The sequence below is a fragment of the Propithecus coquereli genome, unplaced genomic scaffold (assembly GCF_000956105.1).
Source record: "Propithecus coquereli isolate 6110/MARCELLA unplaced genomic scaffold, Pcoq_1.0 Scaffold668, whole genome shotgun sequence".
Classification (NCBI taxonomy): Eukaryota; Metazoa; Chordata; class Mammalia; order Primates; family Indriidae; genus Propithecus; species Propithecus coquereli.
This window is the reverse complement of record NW_012152707.1, coordinates 186,352-213,034: the sequence shown is the minus strand read 5'-3', so window position 1 is coordinate 213,034 and position 26,683 is coordinate 186,352. Positions and strand designations below refer to the sequence as shown.

The 26,683-nt window shown below is 35.2% G+C and overlaps 1 protein-coding gene across 1 annotated transcript in view; it reads right to left on the bottom strand.

Moving 5' to 3' along the window:
• Positions 1-26,683, bottom strand: part of ATAD2B (ATPase family, AAA domain containing 2B) — a 201,009-nt gene that overhangs the window by 154,623 nt on the left and 19,703 nt on the right. The window contains exons 2-9 of the mRNA XM_012660440.1: positions 19,489-19,640; positions 13,586-13,635; positions 13,071-13,224; positions 11,214-11,316; positions 10,111-10,219; positions 7,931-8,047; positions 5,016-5,091; positions 901-999 (exon numbers count right to left, since the gene is read on the bottom strand). Of these exons, the coding sequence (XP_012515894.1) occupies positions 901-999; positions 5,016-5,091; positions 7,931-8,047; positions 10,111-10,219; positions 11,214-11,316; positions 13,071-13,224; positions 13,586-13,635; positions 19,489-19,640 (860 nt within the window). The remainder of the gene's footprint in view (positions 1-900; positions 1,000-5,015; positions 5,092-7,930; positions 8,048-10,110; positions 10,220-11,213; positions 11,317-13,070; positions 13,225-13,585; positions 13,636-19,488; positions 19,641-26,683) is intronic.

The following is a 26,683-nucleotide window of genomic DNA, read 5'->3' as shown; positions in this document are numbered from 1 at the left end:
TCAGAGCTCACTGCAATCTTGAACTCCTGGGCTGCCTCAGCCTCTCAAGTAGCTAGAACTATAGGTGCATGCCACCATGTCCAGCTAATTTTTCTATTTTTGTAGAGATGAGGTATTGCTCTTGCTGAGGCTGGTCTCAACTTGTGGCCTCAAGCAATCCTCCTGCCTCAACCTCCCAAAGTGCTAGGATTACAGGTGTGAGCCATCACGCCTGGCCAAAGGAATTCTTTTTTAGCATATAGTATTTACCAATCCAATCTTATTTCCAAGACCTGCTAACTGAAAACTTGGTATTTCTACAACAGATACATTCAACACTCACTATTTACTAGACAAATACAGATTCTCTCCCCTGGTGAAAATTCCTGGAGGCTTTAGTGAGCCACATAGTAACCAGTCATTTGCTCTAGTTAGGTAAAGATTACCAGAGGCATTCATTCAACCAACATTAAAACAAATTTTTCCAACAAAATTCCAAGAGCTCCTGAGATAATTCTATTAGAAACCATATCTTACTCTGAGTGCTATACTATAACCATTATAAATACCTAAAATCAGCCTTATAACACGGATTTGGATTACAGAGGAGATACGGAAGAAAAGACAGATGCTGCCATATAGGTTGGCCTCTCCCTTCCCCTTGGCTCTTTTACCTCTCCACATGTTATTTTATTATAAGTACTTACAGAATAAGTAATTCTGGTAAAATTTCCCAAGGTTAGATTTCTGTTTTAAGAATTTAAGTAAAAACCAAGTCTGTGCATTACTTTAGTCTAAAATGTGTATTGAATATCAATGTTAGCAAAGTGCCAGTAGAGGTAAAAAACTCACACGAAAACAAAAACAGAAACTATTCGTCCTTTTTTCTATCATGGAAATGATACTAAAACATTAACTAACCTGTTTCTTGCTCTTGCCATGCTCTTTGATTTCCTTCTTTCAAAGCGTTCTTCATCAGAAGAAGTAGTGTCACTACTATGAATGGCATGCTTCTTTCTCCTATTTAAAGAGAGCAAAATACTTAAAACCATTATAGTAGCAAATGGCTTTTAAAAACACATTGTAAACATCACATCTATAATTAACTCAGTAGAAAATTCATTCAGCAAATATTTATTAAGATCGTTGCCCTCATATAGTTTACACCTAATGGATTAAAAGGTAGTAACTTCAGAGAAAAAGAAAAATAGGAACCCTAAATTTTTTTAAATAGGGTAAATCAGGAAGGGAGTCCGTAACCAATTTAATTTGTATCCAAATCAGGTATGTCACTGTTTGATAAATAACATTAGAATCTTAGAAAAGAAAGCTTGTCTTTTTCATTTTTTATTCTCTTTTCCATATAATCAAAAATAGGCCAGACATTTAAAGAACTAAGAAAAACAAGGGCTTTCACGGGCTTTCACTTCTCACCTACAACACTTCTGCCCTGTTTGAATTTTTTTTTTTTTTTTTTTTTGAGACAGAGTCTCACTCTGTTGCCCCAGCTAGAGTGAGTGCCGTGGCATTAGCCTAGCTCACAGTAACCTCAAACTCCTGGGCTCAAGCGATCCCCCTGCCTCAGCCTCCCAAGTAGCAGGGACTACAGGCATGCGCCACCATGCCTGGCTAATTTTTTCTATATATTTTTAGTTGTTCAGCTAATTTCTTTCTGTCTTTAGTAGAGACGGGGGTCTCGCTCTTGCTCAGGCTGGTCTCGAACTCCTGAGCTCAAACAATCCGCCCGCCTCGGCCTCCCAGAGTGCTAGGATTACAGGCGTGAGCCACCACGCCCGGCCAGAAATAATTTATAATCAGAACTACTATGGAATGGTTAGATAGATAATATATCAGGCTAAAGTCATCCCAAAAGAGAAACAGTACTTAATGAATGCTACGTTATTAATATAACTCATGACATCTCTAAGATACCCAAAAAACATAATAAAACCAACACCAAATTATGTCCCCTCAACATGTCCAAATTGGGTTCATGATCCCCAAATCAAATTCTTCAACCACTTCTTTTAAATTGTATATTCAGTTAGCAGTTCAACTAAACAGTAATTTGCCAAAAAAAAACCAAATCATCCTAAATTCCCTTTCCCCTAGCACTTCTAACTGCCATTGAGTCCTATCCATACTCCTTATAGATATCCCTTATATTCTCTTTTTCTCCACCACTACCTAAGCTTCACAGAACACCCCCACGGTCCTTTTACCACATTACTTGGGTCTTGTTATCACATAAACTGCTCGCTAACTCTGTAATCTTGAAACTGAATGACGTACTCTTTGAACATAAACTCCTAATATGTCAACTTTCACTCCAACTAGAGGCTACCGCTCCTGGGCACCCATTTACTCATAACCTATCAACTCCCTTCTTGTCTTAGTTTTCTGTCAAGTCTCAACAGTAAGATATATCCACTCTTTAATCTTCCCATGTAATTGATTCTGTCACCTTTTTCTTCCATTATAATCACTAAACTCTAACCCTGTACCAATCCAAGTAATAAAAACAGAATGCTGAGCACACTAATGAAAATCCATACAATCATCCAAGCTGGAATCATTGATTAATTTGCTTCAAACTCAAATTACCATCAAAGATGTCCCACAATCTGTGCATCCCTACTCCACTTGAATGCCCATTATTCTCATCAGCAACCCAGATTTTCTCAACTCTTCTTAAGATCCTTAACACACCTACTATTCCTTCTGCTTACTAATCAAATCCTTTCATTTCATTCTGCAACAGTTCTTAATGCTTCCCAGCTCTTCAGAAACACTGCCGAAACAAAACAGGAGGCAACTGGAATCAGGGGAGAAACCACAGACACATTCGATAAATGAGGCTAGGACAATTTATTTTCCATCTGGGAAAAAAGTTGGATCTGTACTGGAAAATTTACACCAGGATAACTTTCAAATGGATCAAAAATTTCAGAGTAAAAAATAAAAGTACAGAAATAAACAAGGGTAGACTCCTTTAAAGCATTGGATTTGGGAAGGTTTTTCTGACTAAGACTCAAAAATCTAAAAGCCAGAAAAGACAAGACTGATAAATTTGACTACATAAAAAGAAAAAGGTTTTGCATAATAAAGACATAAAAATAATAAAATTTTTGCCGGGCGTGGTGGCTCAAGCCTGTAATCCTAGCACTCTGGGAGGCCAAGGCGGGAGGATGGCTTAAGCTCAGGAGTTGGAAACCAGCCTCAGCAAGAGCGAGACCCCATTTCTACTAAAAATAGAAATAAATTAGTCCGTCAACTAAAAATAGAAAAAATTAGCCGGGTGTGGTGGCACATGCCTGTAGTCCCAACTACTCTGGAGGCTGAGGTAGGAGGATCGCTTGAGCCCAGAAGTTTGAGGTTGCTATGAGCTAAGCTGACGCCACTGCACTCTAGCCCGGGCAATGGCGAAATTCTGCCTCAAAAATAAATAAATAAATAAATAAAGACAACCAAATGTAAAGACAAACTACAAACTGGGAGAAGGAAGGGGAGTGGCAAATTATACAACAAAGAACTAATCTATTCTATAAAGAACTTCTGCAAATAGATAAAGTCTTAGTTAAAAAATTATAGTATATCCATAAATGTAGTATTACACAACTCTAACACAAATGTGAAATTTCATTACACGCTGAAAAAATAGTTGAAATGAATTAAGTGGAAAAAAATTGTGGAACAGTGTATACAGTATATTTTGTGTAAAAAGAAGGGACACCAACACATATTCGTATTTGCATATGCATTTATGTGTGCACATATGCCCATGCATTCTTTGAAGTTACACAAACTAAGAGCAACGTTACTGTGAGAGTGAGAGACTACTAAGGGTAGAACAAAGCTTTGCATGTTCATTTTTTAATTTCTGTTTTGGAGCCATGGTATAATAAGAAATATATGTGGGTTTTGTCCCCCATCCTTGGCATAGAGCTCTTAAAACCCTTGAAATTTCCAGAGCCGTAGTGTCTGCTGTTAGTGATAAAGAACCCCTTTTGATCCCACCAGAGGTTATGCTAATGAGATGATTTAGGATAGCCTCAGGATTAGACCAGTCACCAGAAAGACCAAGTGATTAGTTGGAACTTTCGGCTCCACTCATCAAGGGGGGGATGGCGGGGGTGAGGGGGTGTACAGTTGAGGGAGCCAGAGCTAGAGATTAAGCTCTATAAAAGATCTAGAACAATGAAATATGTTAAACTTCTGGGTTGGTGAACACACTGAGGTGCTGGGAAGGTAGAATGCCCAGAAAGGGTATGGAAGCTCTGCATACCTTCAGTCTCTCCCTGATTATCTTGCCCTATGCTCTCCCATCTCGCTGTTCCTGAGTTGTACCCTTTATAATAAACCAGTAAAGTAAAACAGTAAAGTGTTTCCCAGAGTTCTATGAGCCATTCTAGCAAATATCACACCTGAGGAGGGGGTTATAGGAACCCTCGATTTATAAGCAGTGCATCAGTAGTACAGAAGGCCCAGACTTGTAATTGGCATCGGAAGTGAGGGCAGCCTTATGTGACTGAGCCCTTAATTCGTGGGATCTGATACAAATTCAGTTAAAGAGTGTCACGATTAATTGAGTTCAATCATTGCACACCTAGCTGGTGTCCAGAAGAATTGAAGAATTGCCTGGTGTGGGAAAATCCCACACATTTAGAGTCAGAATGTTGTATGAGTAGAGAAAATTGTTTCTCAGAATTACCTTTTAAGGAAATAAGATAAAGTTTTAAAACTTCCTTTGTATTTCTATGTAAAAGAAAGGACATTTGAGGGAAAAAATATCAAGACTAACTGAATCAATGCTTCAAATCAAAGTAATATAGGTCACTTAGATTCAACTCTACCAAGAGACCAGAAAGCTGTGTAGCTTTAGGGAACGTAACTGTTACAACTATAAATATTCCAGTAAGATAACAGTCACATGTAGGATAATAACTATTAGTCACTAATTAAAGAAAGAAAGATGCAATTAATCTCTCATTGACAAATGCAAATATGTCCTCCTTTCAAAAGCAAACAAAACTTACCTAATATGGCTTCTTCTTGCTGGAGATCTATGAATATCAAACAATGTGTTTTCCCTCTTTTTTTGATGAGCTGGTACTAAAAGAAAAAAAAAAGAATGACAGAGAAATAATAATAAATTTATAAATTAATGTATTAAAGGAGAGAATTTACTTCTGTTAACCCTCTGAATAGAACCTAGTCATGTGTCTTCAAGTTCTAAATGCTGTCTAGAACCACAACAAAAAGTTTTGTAGTAATACTATGAAGTTGCAAATAAAAATCCTAAACAGATATCAACTTAAATCTTTGTGACTATGAGTTAGACAAAGATTTCTTAGATACAATACCAAAAGCACAATACAATTAAAAAACTTTTTTATAAATGTAGTTCATCAAAATTACAACCTTCTGCTCTTGAAAAGATACTATTAATAGAATAAAAAGAACAAGCCACACATTGGGAGAAAATATTTGCAAATCATATATCTGTTAAAGGTCTGAAATCCAGAATATATGAGGAATCTCAAAACTCAGTAAGAAAACGAACAACCCAACTGAAAAAATGGGCTAGAGATTTGAACAAATACTTTACCAAAGATACACTGTTGGCAAATAACCATATGAAAAGTTGCTCAACACCATTAAGGAAACACAAACTAAAATTATAATACCTATTAAAATTAATAGACTGACCATATCAAGTGTTGGCAAGCATATGTAGCAACTGGAACTCTCATACACTCTTAGTGAAAATGTTATAACCACTTTAGAAAAGAGTTTGGCAACTTCTTAGAAAGTTAAACAAATACCTTCTCATAGCACTCAGCCATTCCACGCCTAGGTATTTATTAGAAATACGAAAACATATGTGCATACAAAGACTTGCACGTGAATGGCATAACAATTTTAATAGCCAAAAACTGGAAACAATCCTAATGTCCACCAACAAATGAATGGATACAAAATTGTGATATATCCATAAGGAAATGCTACTCAGCGATAAAAAGGAACACATTATTGTTACATGCAACAACATAGATGAGTCTTACGATAACAACGCTGAGCCAAAGAGTCAGACAAAAAAAGGGAGTATTTGCTATCTGATTTTATTTATACAAAAATAAAGAAAATATAAACTAATTTATGGTGACAGAAAGCAAATTAGACTAGAGGCTGTCTGGAGATTGGAAGGCAGGAAGTACAAGAAGGGGTGGGAGTAGATTACAAACAGGCACAGGGAAATCTGGAGGGGAGGATTGATGAACATGTTCATCTTCTTGATTGTGGTGATAGTTTCAAAGGTATATTTCAAAACTTGCCAAATTGTAGACTATAAATATGTGCAGAGAGAAATAAAATCTCCTCTCAGATATTTGAAATACATAAATAAGTACAACGGACTCTTTCAATTATACCTCAAAACAGCCTTCTTAAGAAAAAATATCTAGAACAATCGTTCTCAATCATTTTTCTGCCATAACATGCCTCCTCCATTTGTCAAAGGTCTATCTGTAACAGACTCCTAACTGGAGTAGAAGAATGTCTGCATACTTGGGCAAGCTTCTGACACACCTCTTCCAGAGAATCAATCATTGTTTTAGAACATAAGATTTTGAGTAGGGCCTAGGTTTTTCCTTGGAAACATTATGCTAAATGAAAGAAGCCAGACAAAAAGTCACAGATAGGCAAATCTAGAGAGACAGAAAGTAGATTAGTGGTGCCAAAGGCTAGGAGAAGGAGGGAGCACAAGTAATTACAGTTGACCCTTGAACAATATGGGTTTGAACCATGTGGGTCATACATGGCTTTTTTCCAGCCAAACAGAGATCAGTATTCACAGGAGGCAAAATCCATGTATATGGAGGGTTGACTCTTTGTATACACGGGACTCCAAAGGGCCAAATGTGGGACCTGAGCATGTGTGGATTTGGTATGTATATGTGAGAGGTCCTAAAACCAGAACCCAGAGTATACCAGGGACGATTATGTTTTGGAATTAGATAGTGATGACGATGGCACAACATTGTAAATACCCTAAAAACCACTGAATAGTACATATTAGTATTGTGAATTTCATGGTGTGTGAGTTATACCTCAGTTTAAGGAGTTAGAGGGGATCAATAATGATGGAATTTTCCAAAAACTGGAAGAAGGTCAATAAAAGCACTGCCTGAGTAACTAATTACTTGTCATTAGATTTGGCAGCCTTAAGATAAACTTTGAGCTAGGTGTGGTGGGGTGGGCACCTGTAGTTCCAGCTACTAGGGAGGCTGAGACAGGAGGATTGCTTGAGCCCAGGAGTTCAAGGCTGTAGCAAGCTATCATCACACTTGTGAATAGCCACTGCATTCCAGCCTGGGCAACATAGGGAGACTCTGTCTAAAAAAAAAAAATAAACTTTTAACTTTTTCCTTCTCCCCTAACCCACCCAAAAAAACTAAGTTACTGGCCAAACTGCAGCCATGTACCACTGGAACCTGTGGCCTTCTAGGTCCTTAAGTGTGGCCTTTTGACTGAATCCAAATTTTATAGAACAAATCCTAGATTTGTTTTTAACATAAAAATATAAAAGATGAACAAAAATGTATTAATAAAAATAAAAGGATTTTATTAAAATAGAAAGCCATAGGTTCCCCACCCCTTGCCCTAAAGAACTGCTGTAAATGAAAGTGCTCAATAAAAATATAAGCAGTATTATTTAAATATAAGCTTCTATAAATAAAATGTACATGCTCTATGTAAATCAATGTTGCTACTGTGTCCTTTAACGTTCTTTTAACTGTGTGTGTATTCATATAAGTATACATGTAGGAAAAGATAACAGTATATGGAACCTACAAAATACTTCATTCTGTTAAACTCGGCATCTTAACGTTTTAAAAGGAATAGAGCTACCTAACTACAAAAAGGAAAAAAGTTATTCAGAGTCACCTACCTATTGGAGGAGCTTGATATCGATCCACTGTTTTCCTTTGTCTCAAGTTATACGGCCTATCATTTTCTTCTCCTTCTGCCTCTTCAACTTCTATATCTCCATCCTCCTCTTGAGATTCTAGTTTGCCACACACAAAAAGAAAAAAGCAAGCACTTTTAGTCCAAAAGGATGGGTCTACTCTAGAACTGAATATTTACATTTTACTCATTACTCTTTCTGCACAAGTGACATTTAAGTGTCAACGTTTTATTAAAAATCAACCTAGATAGGTGTAAAATAAAATGCTTCTCCTACCAATGACCAATACTCTGCTAAATAAATCAGTGTGATCCTATTTGGTCTCTTGATTTACTTAGGAATTTGTAATCTCTTTGGTAATACAAAGCAATAATCAAGATAGACTTAAAAGTTTACTAAACTACAGTGGACCTCAATCAATGCCCAATTAACCGCTAAATAAGGGTAGCACTCAAATACCCCTTGGTAATTCAAAAAAATAGGCTTATAGGTATAATTACTGAGTTACAAGAGGAATTTTTGTTGGCATTATAATGATTTGTTACAGTGAAGCATGGATTAGTTACATTTTGGTAGGAAAATGCAGGTAGGAATTGGGAGGGATCATGAAACAGACTTTTTTTTTTTCCTCAGCATTTTATGGGGGTACAGATGTTTAGGTTACATATGTTGCCCTTGCCCCCCCCATGAAACAGACTTTTGAGGTGCTGATAACAGTTTATCTCTTGACATGAGTGATCACTTTATGATAATTCATCTAGCTATACACTTAAGAAGTTATAATGTACATAAATCCTAAAAGATTTTGTTAATGGATTGGCTATAGCTATGATGTGATAACTATTTATAGTTAAAATAAAAGTCTGATGAAAATTTATAGGTATATGATCCTCAAATGCAATATACTTTTTATGAGTATAACTTTTTAACCACAAGAACTGTCAATATAACACAATCATACTAAGGCAAAGGAAAAATTTAAAGCTGCCAGTGATGCTTGGGAAAGTAGAAGACTTAAGACTGCAAAGGAATTTACATTTTACTCATGACATATGAAAGCTTATTTTAACTTTTGAAAAATCAACAAATATGATATTATGTATCTAAATAATACTATAAAATTCTTATACCTTCAAATAAGTTCTCTAAACCTTCAAAGCATTAATTTTTGAAAAATGTACAATAACATAGTTTATTATGAACAAAAATTCTATATATGGCATATCTACTTTGGAAACTCTACAAAAGTGTTCAGTTAATAAAAAGGCAAAAATCCCATTATAAATCTGTCTCACCTATACTGATTTTCTCCAAAGGAAGCAATATAGAGGTTCTAGCTGTAACAATAATAATATTTGCTCAATAAAGTACCTTCATTAGAAATATCAGCTCTTCAAATCTGGCTAATAAAATATTAACTAGAAAATCTGAGAAATAAATGTACTCTTTATTTAAGCTACACGAGTGGTGGGAACTAGTAAGATTCCCTTGTAAAGTACTACTAATCTGCATTTATAATACACCAATCATCTGAAAATCCATTTCAATAAAGATTAATGCCTACAGAATTAAATCCTTTAGGTGTACTGGTCATCAATTTATAATCCACAGGGCCAATGTGCTTTCATCATGTTCCCAGCTCAAGCCCTATAAATTCAGTCTAGGCTCCTCAGTTCAGAACTCAAGCCTCAAAAAAGAACAGTACAACCTCCTCCACTAGTACTAGCAGTCCTTCTTTCTCTAAACTTTACCATTTATTACTCAGTCCATAACTAAATTTGAGATCCAAATAATCAGAGATTTAACTATGGATAGCAAAATAACCTTCCAGTTAGAAGGTGCCTAAGTACAGGAGAGGCCTCACCTAACAAGCAAAGAAGCCCATGACAAATGCCACACCAGATCACTTAAGGATTATCAATGGCTATTCACGAAATACATTACAAAATGTATAATGAACAGTTATAAGCATTTTCCAAATGAAGGAAATAAAAACTGAGAATGCCAACTGAATTTAAATTCTTTCAAATATACACTATAGTCCTCAAAATCCAAAAATCACTCACCTGGCAATTATTATACTTATTATTACTTGTATATATTATTTTTCTTCCCTCCCACCTGAACTTTGTAGCATTTATTTCATAAGGTGCTTTACAAACCTTCTTCTTCACCCTCTGTAGAAACTTCGTGATGATTTTGTATCCCATAACTATTTCTTCTCAGTGACTTTCTTCGTCTTTTCACTCTTGAATACATATCCATGTTTTCCTTTTAAAGAGAGAAATCTGTCAAACACTAACATGGTATTCACTCTCCACTATAAACAATGCTAACACAATGGCACATGCCTGCTCAGTAAAATTTATGATCACAGATTCATGAAAATGGAGCTTCCTGAATTCAATAAATGTAAGGAACAAAAGGAAAAAAATAAAACTCATTACAGCCTAGTAGGAGGGATATAGACAAGTCACAGGTAATTATAAAAGAAAAGAAATTAAATCCCACAAAGAGAGGTACAAAGTACTCTAAAATTCAAAGAGAAGACTCTCCTCTTATTATAAAGTGAGGGAAAGGGAGAAAGCACTTGAAATGAACCTTGAAACAAAGGTAAGATTGTAGCAGCTGCTAACCAGAAGTATTAACAGGAGTAAAAGGTATGGGAACAAGAATGATTTGTTTATATTTGGGCAATGGTGTGTGAAAAGATAAAGCTAAAGCCAGGTCATAAAGGTCAAGGTGTTTACAATTACAAAGAAGAAAGCAAGCAATAAAATCCCAAACCAGGCCAGGTGCGGTGGCTCACACCTATAATCCCAGTGCTTTAGGAGGCTAAGGAGGGAGAAAGGCTTGAGAACAGGAGTTCAAGACCACCCTGGACAACACAGCGAGACATTTTCTATGTTCTCATAGCAACATACAAAAAACTATTTTTTTTAATTAGCAGGGTGTGGTGGTACACACCTGTAGTCCTAGCTACTTGGGAGGCTGAGGCATGAAGACTGTTTAAGCCCAGGAGTTGGACACTGCAGTGAGCTATGATCACACCACTGTACTCTACTCTGAGCTAGATTCTCATTCACATAGATATATATGTGTGTGTGTGTGTGTGTGTGTATGAATATAATATACATAAAATAAAATCCCAAAGTTGGAAATGAAGAGGAAAGAACAATTGTGCTAATTCAAAAAAATCCAACTGTTGCTCATTCTCCCTTTATAAAAAACATCTGCTAAGATTGCTGTTAGTTAATGTACTCACAAATTCTGTATCTGTCCACATTCGAAGTCGTTCTACTTCTCCGGATCGACGATTCCGCCGGATGTTGATGTTGTCCATTTCCTGTAACACAGCTTCCGCAGTACTGCAGTCATATAATAAAAGCAGGGTTTAGACAATGGTGGGACCACACACTGTGTCATACATGTAAGAGATTTTCACAAAAGCATAATTAAATCATCTCTGATATGTACAGTTACATGTCTTTTATATCTTATTTCAATTAAATATCTTTCATAACCAGCATCCATCAGAAGACAACGCCCAATAAAAAAATGAAACCGGAACATCTTCTACCTTAATATATTTTAGATAAAACTTTAGAAATATAAGGCTTTTGTTTATAAGACAAAATACATAATGCCACTACAAATAACTGATTACCAGATCTATGACACTGAAAAAAAAATAATTCAGTATTTTTATTTGAAGATGGTGTTAATACTGTATAAATAAAAAGATTTATGAAGCTTAAAGCCAATATAAGGTTAATGAACAGATATTTTTAGAAATTAGAGAACATTTGACATTCAAAAAATATATTCTAACAACTCAGGAATTTTTATTTTATCTTTTTAATAAACGTTTATATAACATTTACTATGTATCCAGATACTGATCTAAATATTTAACAAATAACATACCAAATGTGATGTAACTGCTAGAGAATATAATTTCCTCTCCTATCAAACAGGGATTATACTGACCAGGCCATTGTAAGGATTAAGTGGGACGATGTATTATTTGAGAAGAATAAAATTTTATGGATGGAGATGTTGAGCTGATAGTCAGCTAGGTTCACTCACTAGCTAAGAGACTTACTCCCACATATCCATTATCAAAATACCTTCAATTCAAAATCTTAACTAAGCAAAACTATTATTTACTATGTTTCAATAATGGAACATATATCTTAAAGAGATACAAGTAGAAGTACCATTCGATCCAGCAATCCCATTACTGGGCATCTACCCAAAAGACCAAATGATACTCTATAAGAAAGACACCTGCACCTGAATGTTTATAGCAGCACAATTCACAATTGCAAAGATGTGGAAACAACCCAAGTGTCCATCAATACATGAGTGGATTAATAAAATGTGGTATATGTATACCATGGAGTACTATTCAGCTTTAAGAAACAATGGTGATATAGCACCTCTTGTATACTCCTGGATAGAGCTGGAACGCATTCTACTAAGTGAGGAATCCCAAGAATGGAAAGACAAGCACCACATGTACTCACCATCAAATTGGTATTAACTGATCAACACATAAGTGCACATATAAGAATAACATCTATTGGATGTTGGGGAGGGGGGAGGGGGGAAGGGGGAGGAGGGAGGAGGGGATAGGTATATGCATACACAAAGAGTGCAATGCGCACCACCCGAAGGATGGACATATTTGAAACTCGGACTTAGCGGGGGTGGGGGGCAAGGGCAACATACGTAACCTAAACATCTATACCCCCATAATATGCTGAAATAAAAAAAAAAATAATGGAACATAATGTTTGAAAATTATCAAAAATCCAAATGTTAAATGAGCAAGTATCAAAGGACTATAGTTGTGAAGATACAATAAAATTACTTATTATGTTGTCTAACTATGAACAAGAGCTTAAAAGAGATGAGAAAATTAGCTATTATACAAATTATATTAAATCTATTATAATGACTGAAAAACTGACAACCACTGCTAACAATTCTTAATCCAAATTAAGTTTTAAAAGAACTATATTTATTGCTAAGTCAGTTCTTACATTATTTTTTTAAAACATCATGGCTTAAAACTCAAATAATTAAATGAAACTGCTTAATGCATAAGCATTCATACCTATTTACTAGTTGATCAAATAACAAACTCTGGTTCACACTTTCAAATCTGTTTTTCCTGGATCGACAACTTTTTCTGACTTCCATGTCACCATTCATACAAGAAAGGTCCCCATCTCCCTTCTTTTCCCCTCGAAGGGGATGGTTTCGAAGAGCTAAAAGAAGAGAGATATTTTACATTTCAGAGTACAAAAAGAAAGAAAAGAAAAAAAACTTAAAAGTTTATTTCTTTAAAAGACTACAAAAAGTTGAATATAACATCTTAAATGGCTTTAATATTCAATATTTTAAAATTTCTGTAACTGTTTTATAGTCATAATAATTTCAATCATTTCAGTTATCATGATTTCTCAAAGGTTAATGATTACATACATTTTTACAGTGGCTGAAATTCAGCCATTTCCAACTGTATGCTAAGTATGCTATTAAACCACTCTATTTTTCCCCACTTTAATGCTTTCTCTAACACCATTAAAAGAATTTCAGTACTAACCAGTTTCATAATAGAATACTCACATAAGCTACTATGTCCGTTTGGTAATGTAGCACCAGGCTGAGAAGTTAACCTAGAACACAATTATATTTAATATGCAAACACATCAACATTTGTTTAGATAAGCAATAAATGCAATACTGCTGGAATTATTTTAATCTTTAAAATGTAATACTACTTTTTTAAGAGTACAGATAACATTTTTTACTAAGATTGGTAACATATCAATTCATAAAATATACTAGCTAGTTAAGAGTCATTTCTTTACTTTAAGAAAAGTTTTAATAATAGATTATAAAGTGAATTTACTGTGTCACCAATTCTATAAATGAAAATCCCAATGAAAAAGATTAAGCTTAACATGCATCATAAAATTAACTGAGGCCATAAATAGCAGACATTCACTACTGGTTTTGGTTGACAAAACAAAATTCAAACAATGACAAATTTATTAACACAATAAGTTGTACTTGAACACCAATATCATTAATAATTTCTTCAAAATATTTCATTACACATTTTAAACTGACAAAAACTTCGCTAATTTCTCAAAATAGTCATTTTACAATTTTCCCTTTTGGGTGGAGGAAGAGAAATGTAAGTCACTAGAGAGATACTAAAAAGGTCATCGAAAATGGGAATTTAAGAAAAAGTCATAGTACTTCTTAGTATAATTAGAAAGTTCAAAAACAAAATTGCTAACTAATAAAAGAGCTGTCAACGTAAACTAAGATATTTTTTAAATAACCAACAATTATTTTCAAAGATTAAAAACACTAGGGGAAGGACATTCTAAAGATAGCAAATATATGCAATTGTCTTCTATCTATGCGGTTTACACAAATTTTTAATGAAAATATTCTAATGTTTTTGGTTATTCCAGCACTCTTTATGTTAAATTATAAATATATTGTATATCACAATGCCCCTGCCCAATAAAGGTCACAGTTAAGATGACTAAAAGGTATGAACAAAAATTCAAACTATTATGTATCTTCTCACTGTCAAAAAACAAAAACAAAAAATTCCAGTCCTCCTTTCCCACAGAAAACAACAACAAAAAAATCTTAACCTAATTTACTATCTCTTGGAGAACATTTCATTTTTAGAGCCTGTGTATATACAAGGTACATGATTCTCCAGGCATATGAGTGTGATTATAAAGTAACAAAATTGATGTAATACATTTATTCTAACAATGTTCCCACTGCACAATGCATTTCTGAAATTCTCTAGAATCACTCTCAAAATCTGTTTAAAACCACATAGAAAAATCAATTTTATTACTTCATAAATATACTTTGGCTTTGGACACAAAATAGCATTAACTGGGTTTGATCAGTTTATTCTCAAGTCCTGATGCAAAATGAATTTTGGCAGTACACTAAAGCCAAATGGTTGAAATTTTACATCATCACTTAAATTACTCAAAAGAATAAGATGTAGACCCTAAAATCATTCCACAATGGGCTGGGTGCAGTTGCTCACACCTATAAACCCAGCACTTTGGGAGGCCAAGGCGGGAGGACTACTGCTTGAGGACAGGAGTTCCAGATCAGCCTGGGCAACACAGTGAGACCCCGCCTCTACAAAAAATTTAAAAATTAGCCAGGCATGGTGGTGCATGCCTGTAGTTCCAGTTATTTGGGAGGCTGAGGCAACAGGATCACTTGAGGCCAGGAGTTGGAGGTTACAGTGAGCTGTGATTGTGCCACTGCACTCCAGCCTAGGCAACAGAGCAAGAACTTGTCTCTTAAGAAAAGCAAAGAAAAGAAAACAACTTTTCTCAACAGTGGGAACATCAAGCACAGTAAGCTTTTTGTGTGCTCTGACAAAGATAATGTTTACTTAGCTTTTATTATATTTTGCTGCTAATGGAAGATCTGTTCTAAGGAAAAAGAAACTTGTTCTTCAATTGTTCCAATTACCTTACAGTCATAGATTACTGTCACATTTCACCATTATCACTTGTTTATAAAAAGAAGACAGAACATGAATATGTGGGTATATAAGGAGAAAATATTGAGATTTTAAAGGTTGGCCAGCCTAAACTATGACATATGAGCCTAAAAGTCCCTGCTGTTTTTACTTCATGAGTTTAAAAAAAAAAGTCCTGTGTATCAATGTTCCCAAAAGTTAATCACTCAAAATGTTCACTGCTTAAGTGAATCGTCCATTAAACCCCTTATGAAAAGAAAGCTCCTTCAGGCCGGGCGCGGTGGCTCACACCTGTAATCCTAGCTCTCTGGGAGGCCGAGGCGGGCGGATTGTTGGAGCTCAGGCGTTTGAAACCAGCCTGAGCAAGAGCGAGACGCCAGTCTCTACTAAAATTAGAAAGAAATTAATTGGACAACTAAAAATATATAGAAAAAATTAGCCGGGCATGGTGGCGCATGCCTGTAGTCCCAGCTACTCGGGAGGCTGAGGCAGAAGGATTGCTTGAGCCCACGAGTTTGAGGTTGCTGTGAGCTAGGCTGACGCCACGGCACTCTAGCCCGGGCAACACAGTGAAACTCTGTCTCAAAAAAAAAAAAAATGGAGACCATTTCACTTTACATTAGATGATTATTACATTAGAATTTTCTACAGCTTTAATTATCTGGGGCACACACCAATACAATACCAGATTTAAAAATCATTACTTATTCTCCATTTCCCTTATAAATCCAAGGCAGTTAATGATTTATGTGGGTTCTAAATCTCAATTCAGAAAAACCCCCATTCTGACAGACCTTACTCAACCACTACCACCCAGCAATTCTAATGTGCCTCAGCAGTTCAACACAGGTGGTTAGACTTCTGCCTTACCTCACTACTTCCTCATCACCTGATCACAAAAGGAAATTTTCAAGCATGCCATATTTAAGTGTAAAGTTAGTCGTATCAAAGATTTCATTTGTCTGTGTCTTAGAGTATATGCCTTTCTATTATTCTGGAGACAATAAATCATGCCACATTCTCCAGGCTGCCTCCCCCAACACCACACTCACACCCATGCCCACACACAGCACCCAGGTGAGATAAATGACTAAATAGACTAGGGTCTAGAGGCTAAATAAGTATCAGCTGACAGAAGTCAAGGAAATGGGATTCTATACTCAAAGGATGTCAGGATGTGTATTTGTGAATTCCTACCTAAAAGATAAAAAAGAATACATATTCGAAAAGGTTTTTGATCAAAAAAAATCCTCATTTTACAAATAACATCAATCATAAAAATGCTGATAAACACAGGCATTCAAAGACATAAACCCAGATTTCTCCTCAAAAGATAACTCTTAATCTATCTCAAATTACTTATGAAGACTCAGAAGTTCTAGGTCCACTTTTACCTCTATCTTCATCCAAATACCCATCTCTAAAATGAAAAAGTATTTCACCAATCAACAACAATTTCTTTAAAGAATTTAGGGTCTTTGCAAAGTTCTTTACAATTTTCACTAAGTTTTCAGTCCAGAAGCAGTGGTTCATGCCTGAAATCCTAGCACTTTGGGAGGCTGAGGAAGAAGGATCACTTGAGGTCAGGAGTTTCAGACCAGCCTGCATAACATAGTGAGACCCTATCTCTACAAAAATTTTTTAAAAAATTAGCCAAGTGTGATGGCACACACCTGTAGTCCCAACTACTCGGGAGGATGAAACAGGAGGATCACTTGACTGAGCCCAGGAGTTTGAGGCTGCAGTGAGTTACAAAGATGCCACTGCACTCTAACCCAGGCAATATAGAACAACACCCTGCCTCCCAAAAATACAAAAAAAAAACTCATTATTTTTCATAGCTAATACTAATTTGTATCTATATTCAATTTTATTCCACATGAATTATTATTCTTAACACTTTTTTTCTGATGAATTTCAATAATTTTACCTCAGATGCACATTAGAGCTTACGTTACCAAAATAAAGGAATCAGGATTCTCAGGTTCATGACATAAAAACAAATACAAGCCTCCAAATAATTCCTGATTTTTGTATTTACACTATCTCAAATCTAAAATATTTTTAACTAAAAATTTTCCTTAAAATTCAATCCTGTTGAATCTAATAGGTCAAATAGCATTTTCTTTTCAGGCCATCTAAAACACCAAAAGATTCTAATTGTGTAGCACTTACTCATCTAGAAGTCTAGATGAATTAACTCAAAAAACTTTTTAAATTGTGTGACCATTATCCTTCTGCCAAAGCAGAAACAGTAAATTTATTAGTATTCATTATTTATGCTTTTTATTCAAATGTACTTATTAGTATATTTTTAAAAAAGGAATATCACACTCTAAGATACCTAAATGGAACCATAACTATCTCCCTCACTCGAGTCCCAAAATTTTTGAAGCCTTTTTATATGAAAGAGATGATCAAGATCAATTTACATAAAGGCCTTCTGGGTAGATAAGATATGGGAAATCTAATGTATGACATACTCGCACTTGAATAAACTGTTCAAATTACCTTACAGTTAAAGGTCAAATTTTAACACTAAAAGAATATTTTTTCAGGAACATGTATATAGAAAAAGAATTCTGATTCACTCATTTAATAAATGCAGGATACAGATTATAACAGGTAGATCAAGTTTAAAAGTGTAATTAAATGGTAGTACTCATTTTAATTAATGTCATTATAATGATCCAGACCTGTTTGATCTCAAAGATGTATGAGTGTGGGAAGAAAAAAAAAAATCAACAGACTATTATCATAGTATGTATGTATTCATGTATTTTTCTACTTAGCTCCCAGACAATGAAAAATAAAAAACATAAAAAAATGTAAAATGAAGTTCCATCCTCTTATGGAACATATTCTTAATAAGTACAGACTCCTTAGGAACTAGTAAATGTACGAGGCTTGTCAAAGTCTATAAAACTCCAAAGATTTTTTTCATTAAAGAGTAATAGTATCCAGGCCAGCAGGCAGCTGGCTCATGCCTGTAATCCTAGCACTGGGAGGCTGAGGTGGGAGGATCACTTGAGGTCAAGAGTTCCAGACCAGCCTGAGCAAGAGCAAGACCCTCTCTCTACCAAAAAGAGAAAAAATTAGCCAGGTATGGTGGCCCATGCCTGTAGTCCCAGCTACTCAGGAGGCTGAGGCAGGAGGATGGCTTGAGCCCAGGAGTTTGAGGTTGGGTGAGCTGTGATGACACACCACTGCACTCTACCCAGGGCAACAGAGAGACTCTGTCTCCAAAAAAAAAAAAAAAAAAAAGTAACAGTATCCAGAATTTACCTACACATAAAAAATCAAAACATTTTTATATACTTGAAGAAGGGAAGAAAACAAAAGACCTCCTTCTTACTTTTGTTTGCAGTCACCCATCATCAGCACTTCTACATCAAAGACTTTAAAGAAAACAGAAGCTAAACATTCTGATTTCAACGTTTAAATCTTTTCTATGTGTGTATGCCTATCCTAGCTACATTAAATAATTGCCATTTACTTTGAAACTGATTAAAATTACATTTTACATACTGAACCAGACAAAATGAAAATTTAAGTTGAAAACGGATTAAAAGATTTCTTTAAAAAGTAATCAAAATTTCATTATATTTTAGCATATCAATTCAAGTGGAATATTCAATACCTTATAAAGAGATTTTATTCATTTTCAAATAAAAACTATAATTCTAACTATATGTTGTATTTAAACTTTCACAATTATAAATATGAATGCATATTCAAGACCTATCAAAATCCTTATTTTAATAATCATATTTTCTATTACATACCATATATCTTTATAAAACAAAAATATAGCATATTTGGAGAATATAAAATTACATACAAAAATTATAAAGTAAGTTTAATACAATTTACTTATAAGTATTTATACAACTAGTTGTTTTACCAATTAGAAAATTAACATTAATATCAGCCCTGAATCACATCAAATAATTTATGAAAAAACAATCAAAAAGTTCTCCTTTCTCACCTGGCCTGTCCAGCTGATATGTTCCATTCCTCTCGCTGACCAGTATTTCGTGATTTTGATTTGTCTTTGCAAACAGAATCGGGTTGTTTCAAAGTGCGTTTGGCTGGAGGAGATACGTGGCTATCACTTAAACTACCATCAACTTCAGCTTTCTGAAAGACAACATTAAAAATGTATTTATTATTCATATTAAGACAAATAGAATTCCTAATATTCTTGACTAATCAAGCACGATATTTTTTCAAGCAATAAATATTTACTGAATAAATCACACTACAAATATAGCAAAATGTAATAATCTATAAATATAGAAACATGAAAGTTAGAAATATTAAATTTATAATCAGAAAAGTATGTTTAGTTTCTTGTTTTTATTTTGAAAAAGTTTCAAGAAAAGGTATTTGGTATATGTGTATGTACACATATATACACACTTATACATATATATACGCACACACTTATATATGTATCTTTCTAAGACATGATGCCTCATCTCCTCCTAAATACTCCAGTACATGTACCTCCCAAAACAAGGACACTTTGCTACATGAACACCATACAATCCTCCCAATCAGGAAATCAACATTGGTATAACACAAAGCCAATCCACAAACACATTCAAATTTTACCAAATGTCCCAACAATGTCTCTCTCTTTTTGAGGTCCAGGATCCTATCCAGGAACACATATTGCTTTTAATTATCAGATCTCCTCAGTATCCTTCAATCTAGAACAATACTTCAGTCTTTCCCTATCTTTCTTTCATGCCCTTGGCTATACAGTGTACAGGTCTTTCATTCTCTAGGATGACTCCTCAATCTGGGTCTAGTTGATGTTTCTCATAATAAGATTCAGGCCATACATTCCTGGAAAGAATATAGAAAATGATGCTATGTATACACTACTACACCTATCCTCCCCATCCCTAGGGATGTTAACCCAGATCACCTGGTCAAGTTGATGTCTGCCAGGTTTCTCCACGGTAAAGTCATTATTTTTCCCTTTGTATCTGATTATATATTATGGGGAATTATTCTGATAATTCACCAATATCTTGTTCCTCATCAAATCTCCACCCACAGCCTTAGCATTCATTGACTACGCTCACCATTATCAAATATCACTATGATGGTGATTATCTAAGTCCATCTGTCCTTTTATAATTTTTACTTTAAAGAAGAGCTTTCCCTGACGCCCCCACTCATTTATTCATTTATATTTATATCCGTATGGACTCACGGATTCTTATTTTATTCTATAGGTTATAATCCCTTACTCTCCTTATTTATTTTGTCACTCAAATCATGTGAGATTTGGCTAGTGGGAGACTCTTCAAGGTGATTGTTGTAACTTCTGACACATTCCCATCATTTTCAGTACTTCCTTGCATTCTGGAACACCAGAATTCCCTAGGCTCATTTTGTACTTTTCCCTCTCTGGACCTAGGATTAGCTATTTCTCCAAGGTGCCCTGGTTATGGGCACTACTAGGTGTGTTCACTGTTACTGGGGTTTCACAGCTATTACGCCCTCTAAGCAGACAGAGCTAAGAAATACATACATACACATATTCATATATCCATGTAAACATACACATCTATACCTATTTCTGTATATGAGCATAAATAATGAAAAAGAAAAGGGCTTACACCAACACTTCTAATTTCAATCCCACACCTTTAATTTCTATCCTTTCCCCTTCTATGTTTGTAAACCCTTTTAGGTGAGAAACCCAGCTTCCATCATCTTCAATACATTTATTTGCTCTTTCAATTAATTTATTTGTTCAATGCAACCAAACCTCAACCAGAGTCCTCTTCCCCATCATACTTTTAACATGCCCCCTCCCCAGCCCCATGTCCTCGGACTACAGGAAGGTCACTGACTCTGCACAGCACCCTCCCTTCCACCTCCCAATTCCTTGGATGCTAGGAGGGATGGGGAAGAGAAGTAAGGGAAGATTAACCTTTTCTTTACAGAATATTTAATTCATATGCTAATGCTTTATAGAGTATCACTTGACATTCTAGATCAGAATTTCAAAGGTATATATGATCATCTTCAATGTGCTACCATATAAAAATATTTGAGAAAATCTAGTTTCCTTTTATGCTACAAATTTCTTTTTAATATTTCTTTCTTTTAAATTTCTTTTAAGAAAAATATATAAAAACTATCCATTTCATAACTACACATTTCTACGCTTTCCCAAAGCAAGACAACTACATTACACAAGTAATTAGTCAAAATGTAGCTATTAGCAAGCAAGCATAAGAAGTACTTATATGATTAAAGGTGTCCAAGTGTATTCTATAGAAATAGCATTCACTTACTAAAAATTTTTTCCCAAGCAAAACAATTTCTAATTTTGTTCTGTACTATAATTTACCATGAACTAGTTTTAAAGCCACAAGACCACACTGGTGCTAAAGGACACAAAAGGAAAAACAATTAGAAATTAAAACATGATGCCAAAAGATGCAAAAAAATTTAAAAAATAAATAAAGAAATTAAAACACAAGAGTGTCTATAATTAAGGGTAACAAACACGTTCGTTAGTAACACACACAAGCACTTGTTAGATTAAGTTCCTAAGAAAAGCTGGTTAGCTACTTCCAAATTATCTCAGTAGAGAGGGAAAAACCATTTAAGATGCCATTCAATCATGTAGTAATCCTTTATCAATAAACATACTTACTATACTTAAACATATGACTGTTTTTAAAAACTGTACTATTTCAATTCCCTAAGACCTTGCTTTCTCAAATCCCACTTTTTAACAGAGTAAATATTAATACTAAAGCTCTCAAAGATAAACTACCTAACTAGCCCAAGGTTACATGGCTAACAAATGAATGACAGAATTAGAGCAAAAAAAAAAACCCAGAATTTTGGTCCTTTCATTTATAATATAGTTTTCTTTATACTATCTCAGATATCCACACTAAGATATTTATAGACTCCCGAGGTTAAAGGGTGCATTAAAGGTCATCCAGCTCAACTACTAATCCAAGACATTCCTTACTCCAAATGTGGTCTGTGGACCAAACAGCATGGGCATCATCTGTTCAGGAGCTCATTAGAAATGTGGATTCTCAGACTCCACCCTCCACACCTACTGAATCAGAAACCATTTTTAAAAAGAGCCCCAGGTGATTCACGTTCACATTAAAATTTGAAAAGCATTATTATATAACATATTCAAGAAGTAGTTACTGAGGAAGCAATATCATGTGTTCTAAACTAAGGTGTATCTGTGAATACACAAAGTAATACCTAGAAACGACTTCACCAATTTAGATAGCCCATGCCAGTATTACTCCTTCAAATCTGATCACTCACCCTTCAAGACCTATCTCAAGACACATTTTTGTCATGAAAACTTCCTGAAGAATCTAACCTAAATGAACATTTTCCCCTCCTAGCTGGAACCCTAGAGTACATTTTTGGCTCTTAATTATACTCGACTTAGCATTATACATTTACCGTCTTGAAAGCGTCATGTGCAAATCTTGAAATTCTAGCAAGATTTTAAGCTCCCGAATTACAAAAACATACCCTATTTCTATTTGGGGTTTTTTGTTGTTGTTGCTTTTTTAGAGACAGGGTCTCACTCTGGCCGCCAGGCTGGAATACAGCGGCGCAAGCGCAGCTCACTGCAACCTCCAACTCCTGGGCTCAAATAGTCCTCCTACCTCAACCTCCCTAGTAGCTGGGACTACAGGCACACACACCACCGCACTCGGTTAATTTTTAAAATTTTTTTGTACAAGAGGCTCTTGCTATGTTGCCCCAGGCTAGTCTTGAACTTCTGGCCTCAAGTGATCCTTCCATTGCAGCCTCCTAAAGTGCCAAGATTACACGTGGGAGTGTAAGCCACCATGCCCAACCCCTATTTCTTTTTAATTCCACAAAATAACAAGATTTTCCCAAGTTTGTTCATAAATTATTAGTAGGAATTATTAGGGGGAACAAAAGAGGGCACATGAATATAAAGTTTGGTGGGAAACAATGAAATCCAAGGTTTTTTACTGCAGGACTTCTAATCGACCTTATTAAGATAATAAGCAGTATAAATTTCTAAGTATGGAATATAGTATATAGCATTTCACAGACTTATTCAATCAAGCTCTCTTTTTTCCTTGGAGCATCTGCAAATACTAAAGTTTCCCAAACATACTCTGGAAAACAAGTACTATTTATTATTGAACTGTAAAAAAAAAAGCAGTAAAGTATGTGAAGTCTAGCAACTTTTAAAATAATCTGAAACCAGGAGTGGTGGTTCATGCCTGCAATCCCAGCAACTCAGGAGGCTGAGGTGGAAGGATCACTTGAGCCCACGAGTTCGAGACCAGCCTGGGCAACATGGGGAAACCCTGTTTCAAAAAAATAATAATGGCCGGGCGCGGTGGCTCACGCCTGTAATCCTAACTCTCTGGGAGGCCGAGGCGGGCGGATTGTTTGAGCTCAGGAGTTCGAGACCAGCCTGAGCAAGAGCGAAGCCCCGTCTCTACTAAAAATAGAAAAATTAGCCGGGCGTGGTGGCACAAGCCTGTAGTCCCAGCTACTCGGGAGGCTGAGGCAGGGGGATCGCTTGAGCCCAGGAGTTTGAGGTTGCTGTGAGCTAGGCTGACACCACGGCACTCTAGCCTGGGCAACACAGTGAGACTCTGTCTCAAAAAAAAATAATAATAATAATAATAATAATCTGAGTATATAATTCTTTGAGTACCAATCAAGTAAATTTGTATATCTATGTATTGGCCATTCTCATATTCTACTGGCTTTCTTCAGTTCCACTCAGAAGTATCTCTCAAACTATTCTCCACATACTACCTAATTGGAAATCACCTGGATTACTCATTACAAAAATATAACCTGCTGGACTGGACTAGAATCTCTGGAGGAGGAACATTTTTAATGAGAGCCTCCAGATGATTCTTAATACACAAAGTTTCAGGACCTCTGGCATATAACATAGTTCAAGCATGATACGAGACACATCATCCTAACTGCTGCAGTGTACTTGGAGTTACTTCTCTTGTCATCAGAGGATTTCAATCTCAACTTGACTCTATGACAGAGACCTCAGAATAAATAGCATTACAAAAGACTCCTTCCCTCCAAAGAAATCTAGGGATTGAGGTAAATCAAACAACCAAGATTTATAAATAGGTACAAAATAATTACTTCAGCACCATTTAATTAACTTCAAGCTTTGGGAAAGCTTTTACCTACAAACCTGATACCAACAATTCACCTTTAATAGGATAATCATAATACTCAACCTTTATTTTTTCATCTTCAAAGCACTTTACTAGCTAATTATAACCTAACCCTTGGAGGGAAGGCGTTACCAGTTTCATGACAAAGATATTTAAGAGAGATTATGCAATCTACCCACAGCCATTTAGCAATCTGTGTCACAATGATTACAATCCATGAGTAGGAAAAGTATCTCAGACTAAGGGAATAATTTCATTTAACAAACATTTATTGAGGACCTACTGGGTAAGAATTACTTGAACTCAACACACAATCTATTGGGTTGAAAACAGTCTCAATAATGACGCATGTCATATGTAAGTACTATGATAATGCACAATTGTCTGAAAGCGAAAAACAAAAAATGGTAACTGCTACTAGAGGTGAAGGAAGACATCATAAATGATATGGACTTTAAAGGATGAAGTTGAGTTTTCTATAGAAATGGAAAGATATTTCGCAACTTAATAGTGGAGCACAAAAATAGTCAGAGAAACATAATTCAAGGATGAGATAACTTCCAAGAGAAGTATAAGAGTAATAATGTCAAATGCTACAGAATATAAAAGTACAATGAAAAACAGTCATCTCCACTTGTGACTTTTTTCTCTAAACTCCAACCTTCTGAAATAGATAATTTTTTTCCAATTTGCAAAAATCATTTTCTCTTTGAGTCTTAAGAGTCTCTTAAACCATACTCATCAGCTACCACAAATAATGACCACTATTCTGCCATTATCTTGTAAAACTAAGCAAAAAACAAAACTTGAGGATAATGAAAAAGAGATGAATTTATGTTGCTATGGTTTTCAAGGAAGCCTTCATGTCCAGACCCAAATTTGTCAGAAATCTAGAACCTGGATTTTAATCCAAAGACAGAAAGAATTGATTCAAGTATAGTATTTAAAAATGAGAGATTCATAGAAATAAGTGAATTAGCAGACCACTAGATTAACTCAAAACTATTAACAGATGATGGCTTCATCTAGAATTGGAAAAATAGAAAATAACAAATCGAGTCCAGAAAGCAAAATAACTACGCGATCAGTGATACATAACCAGTATTGTATTCAAAATAAACATAATAAACTCAGTTGATAAAAAGTGCAGGTTGGTGGTGGTGGTGGTGAGGGAAGCTGGGGAACAGGTGTTGAAGGGAGAAGTATAATGCTGAATCATAACTGGAAAGTTAGGTTTAGAATTCTAGCCAGAAATCTACACAGATGTCTATCAGGCTGTGGGAAATGTAGCTCTGAGATAAAATGAGGTAGAGAGTAAAGATAGATATGAAACAGCGTAATAAAAGAAAATTATTATACAGAATAAAAAAGCAAGATAGCAGAAATCAACACCTTAAAAAATGCCTACAGGAAAGGGATGAAAAAAAGGGATGCCGTAGAAAAAAGAGAAAAATAGTGTCTTGTTAAAACAAGAGGGGAGCTGAACTTTGCTCTAAAAAGACTTCCCAGAGGAAAGCTGATCAGCCTGTGGATTTGTAATTAGGAGGTCATTACAACTTCTGACAGGGCAAGTTCTGTGAAATGCTGGGTGGAAATCACTAGGTGAATACCTCATTGAGTGATAAGAAAGTACAGGTAATGACTACAGAGCTAGTCTTATAGAAAGTGTGAGAATTAAGAAATAAGACAATAGTTTTAAGAAGTTACAAAATCGGGGAAGTCAGGAAAGGATTTTCTTTTTTAAAAAGATAAGTCAACTTGGTTTCTTATAAATAGAAGAAAAGGAACTATAAGGTTTTTTACTGCAGGACTTCTAATCGACCTTATTAAGATAATAAGCAGTATATTTTACTTTAAAGAAGAGCTTTCCCTGACCCCCCCACTCATTTATTCATTTATATTTATATCCGTATGGACTCACGGATTCTTATTTTATTCTATAGGTTATAATCCCTTACTCTCCTTATTTAT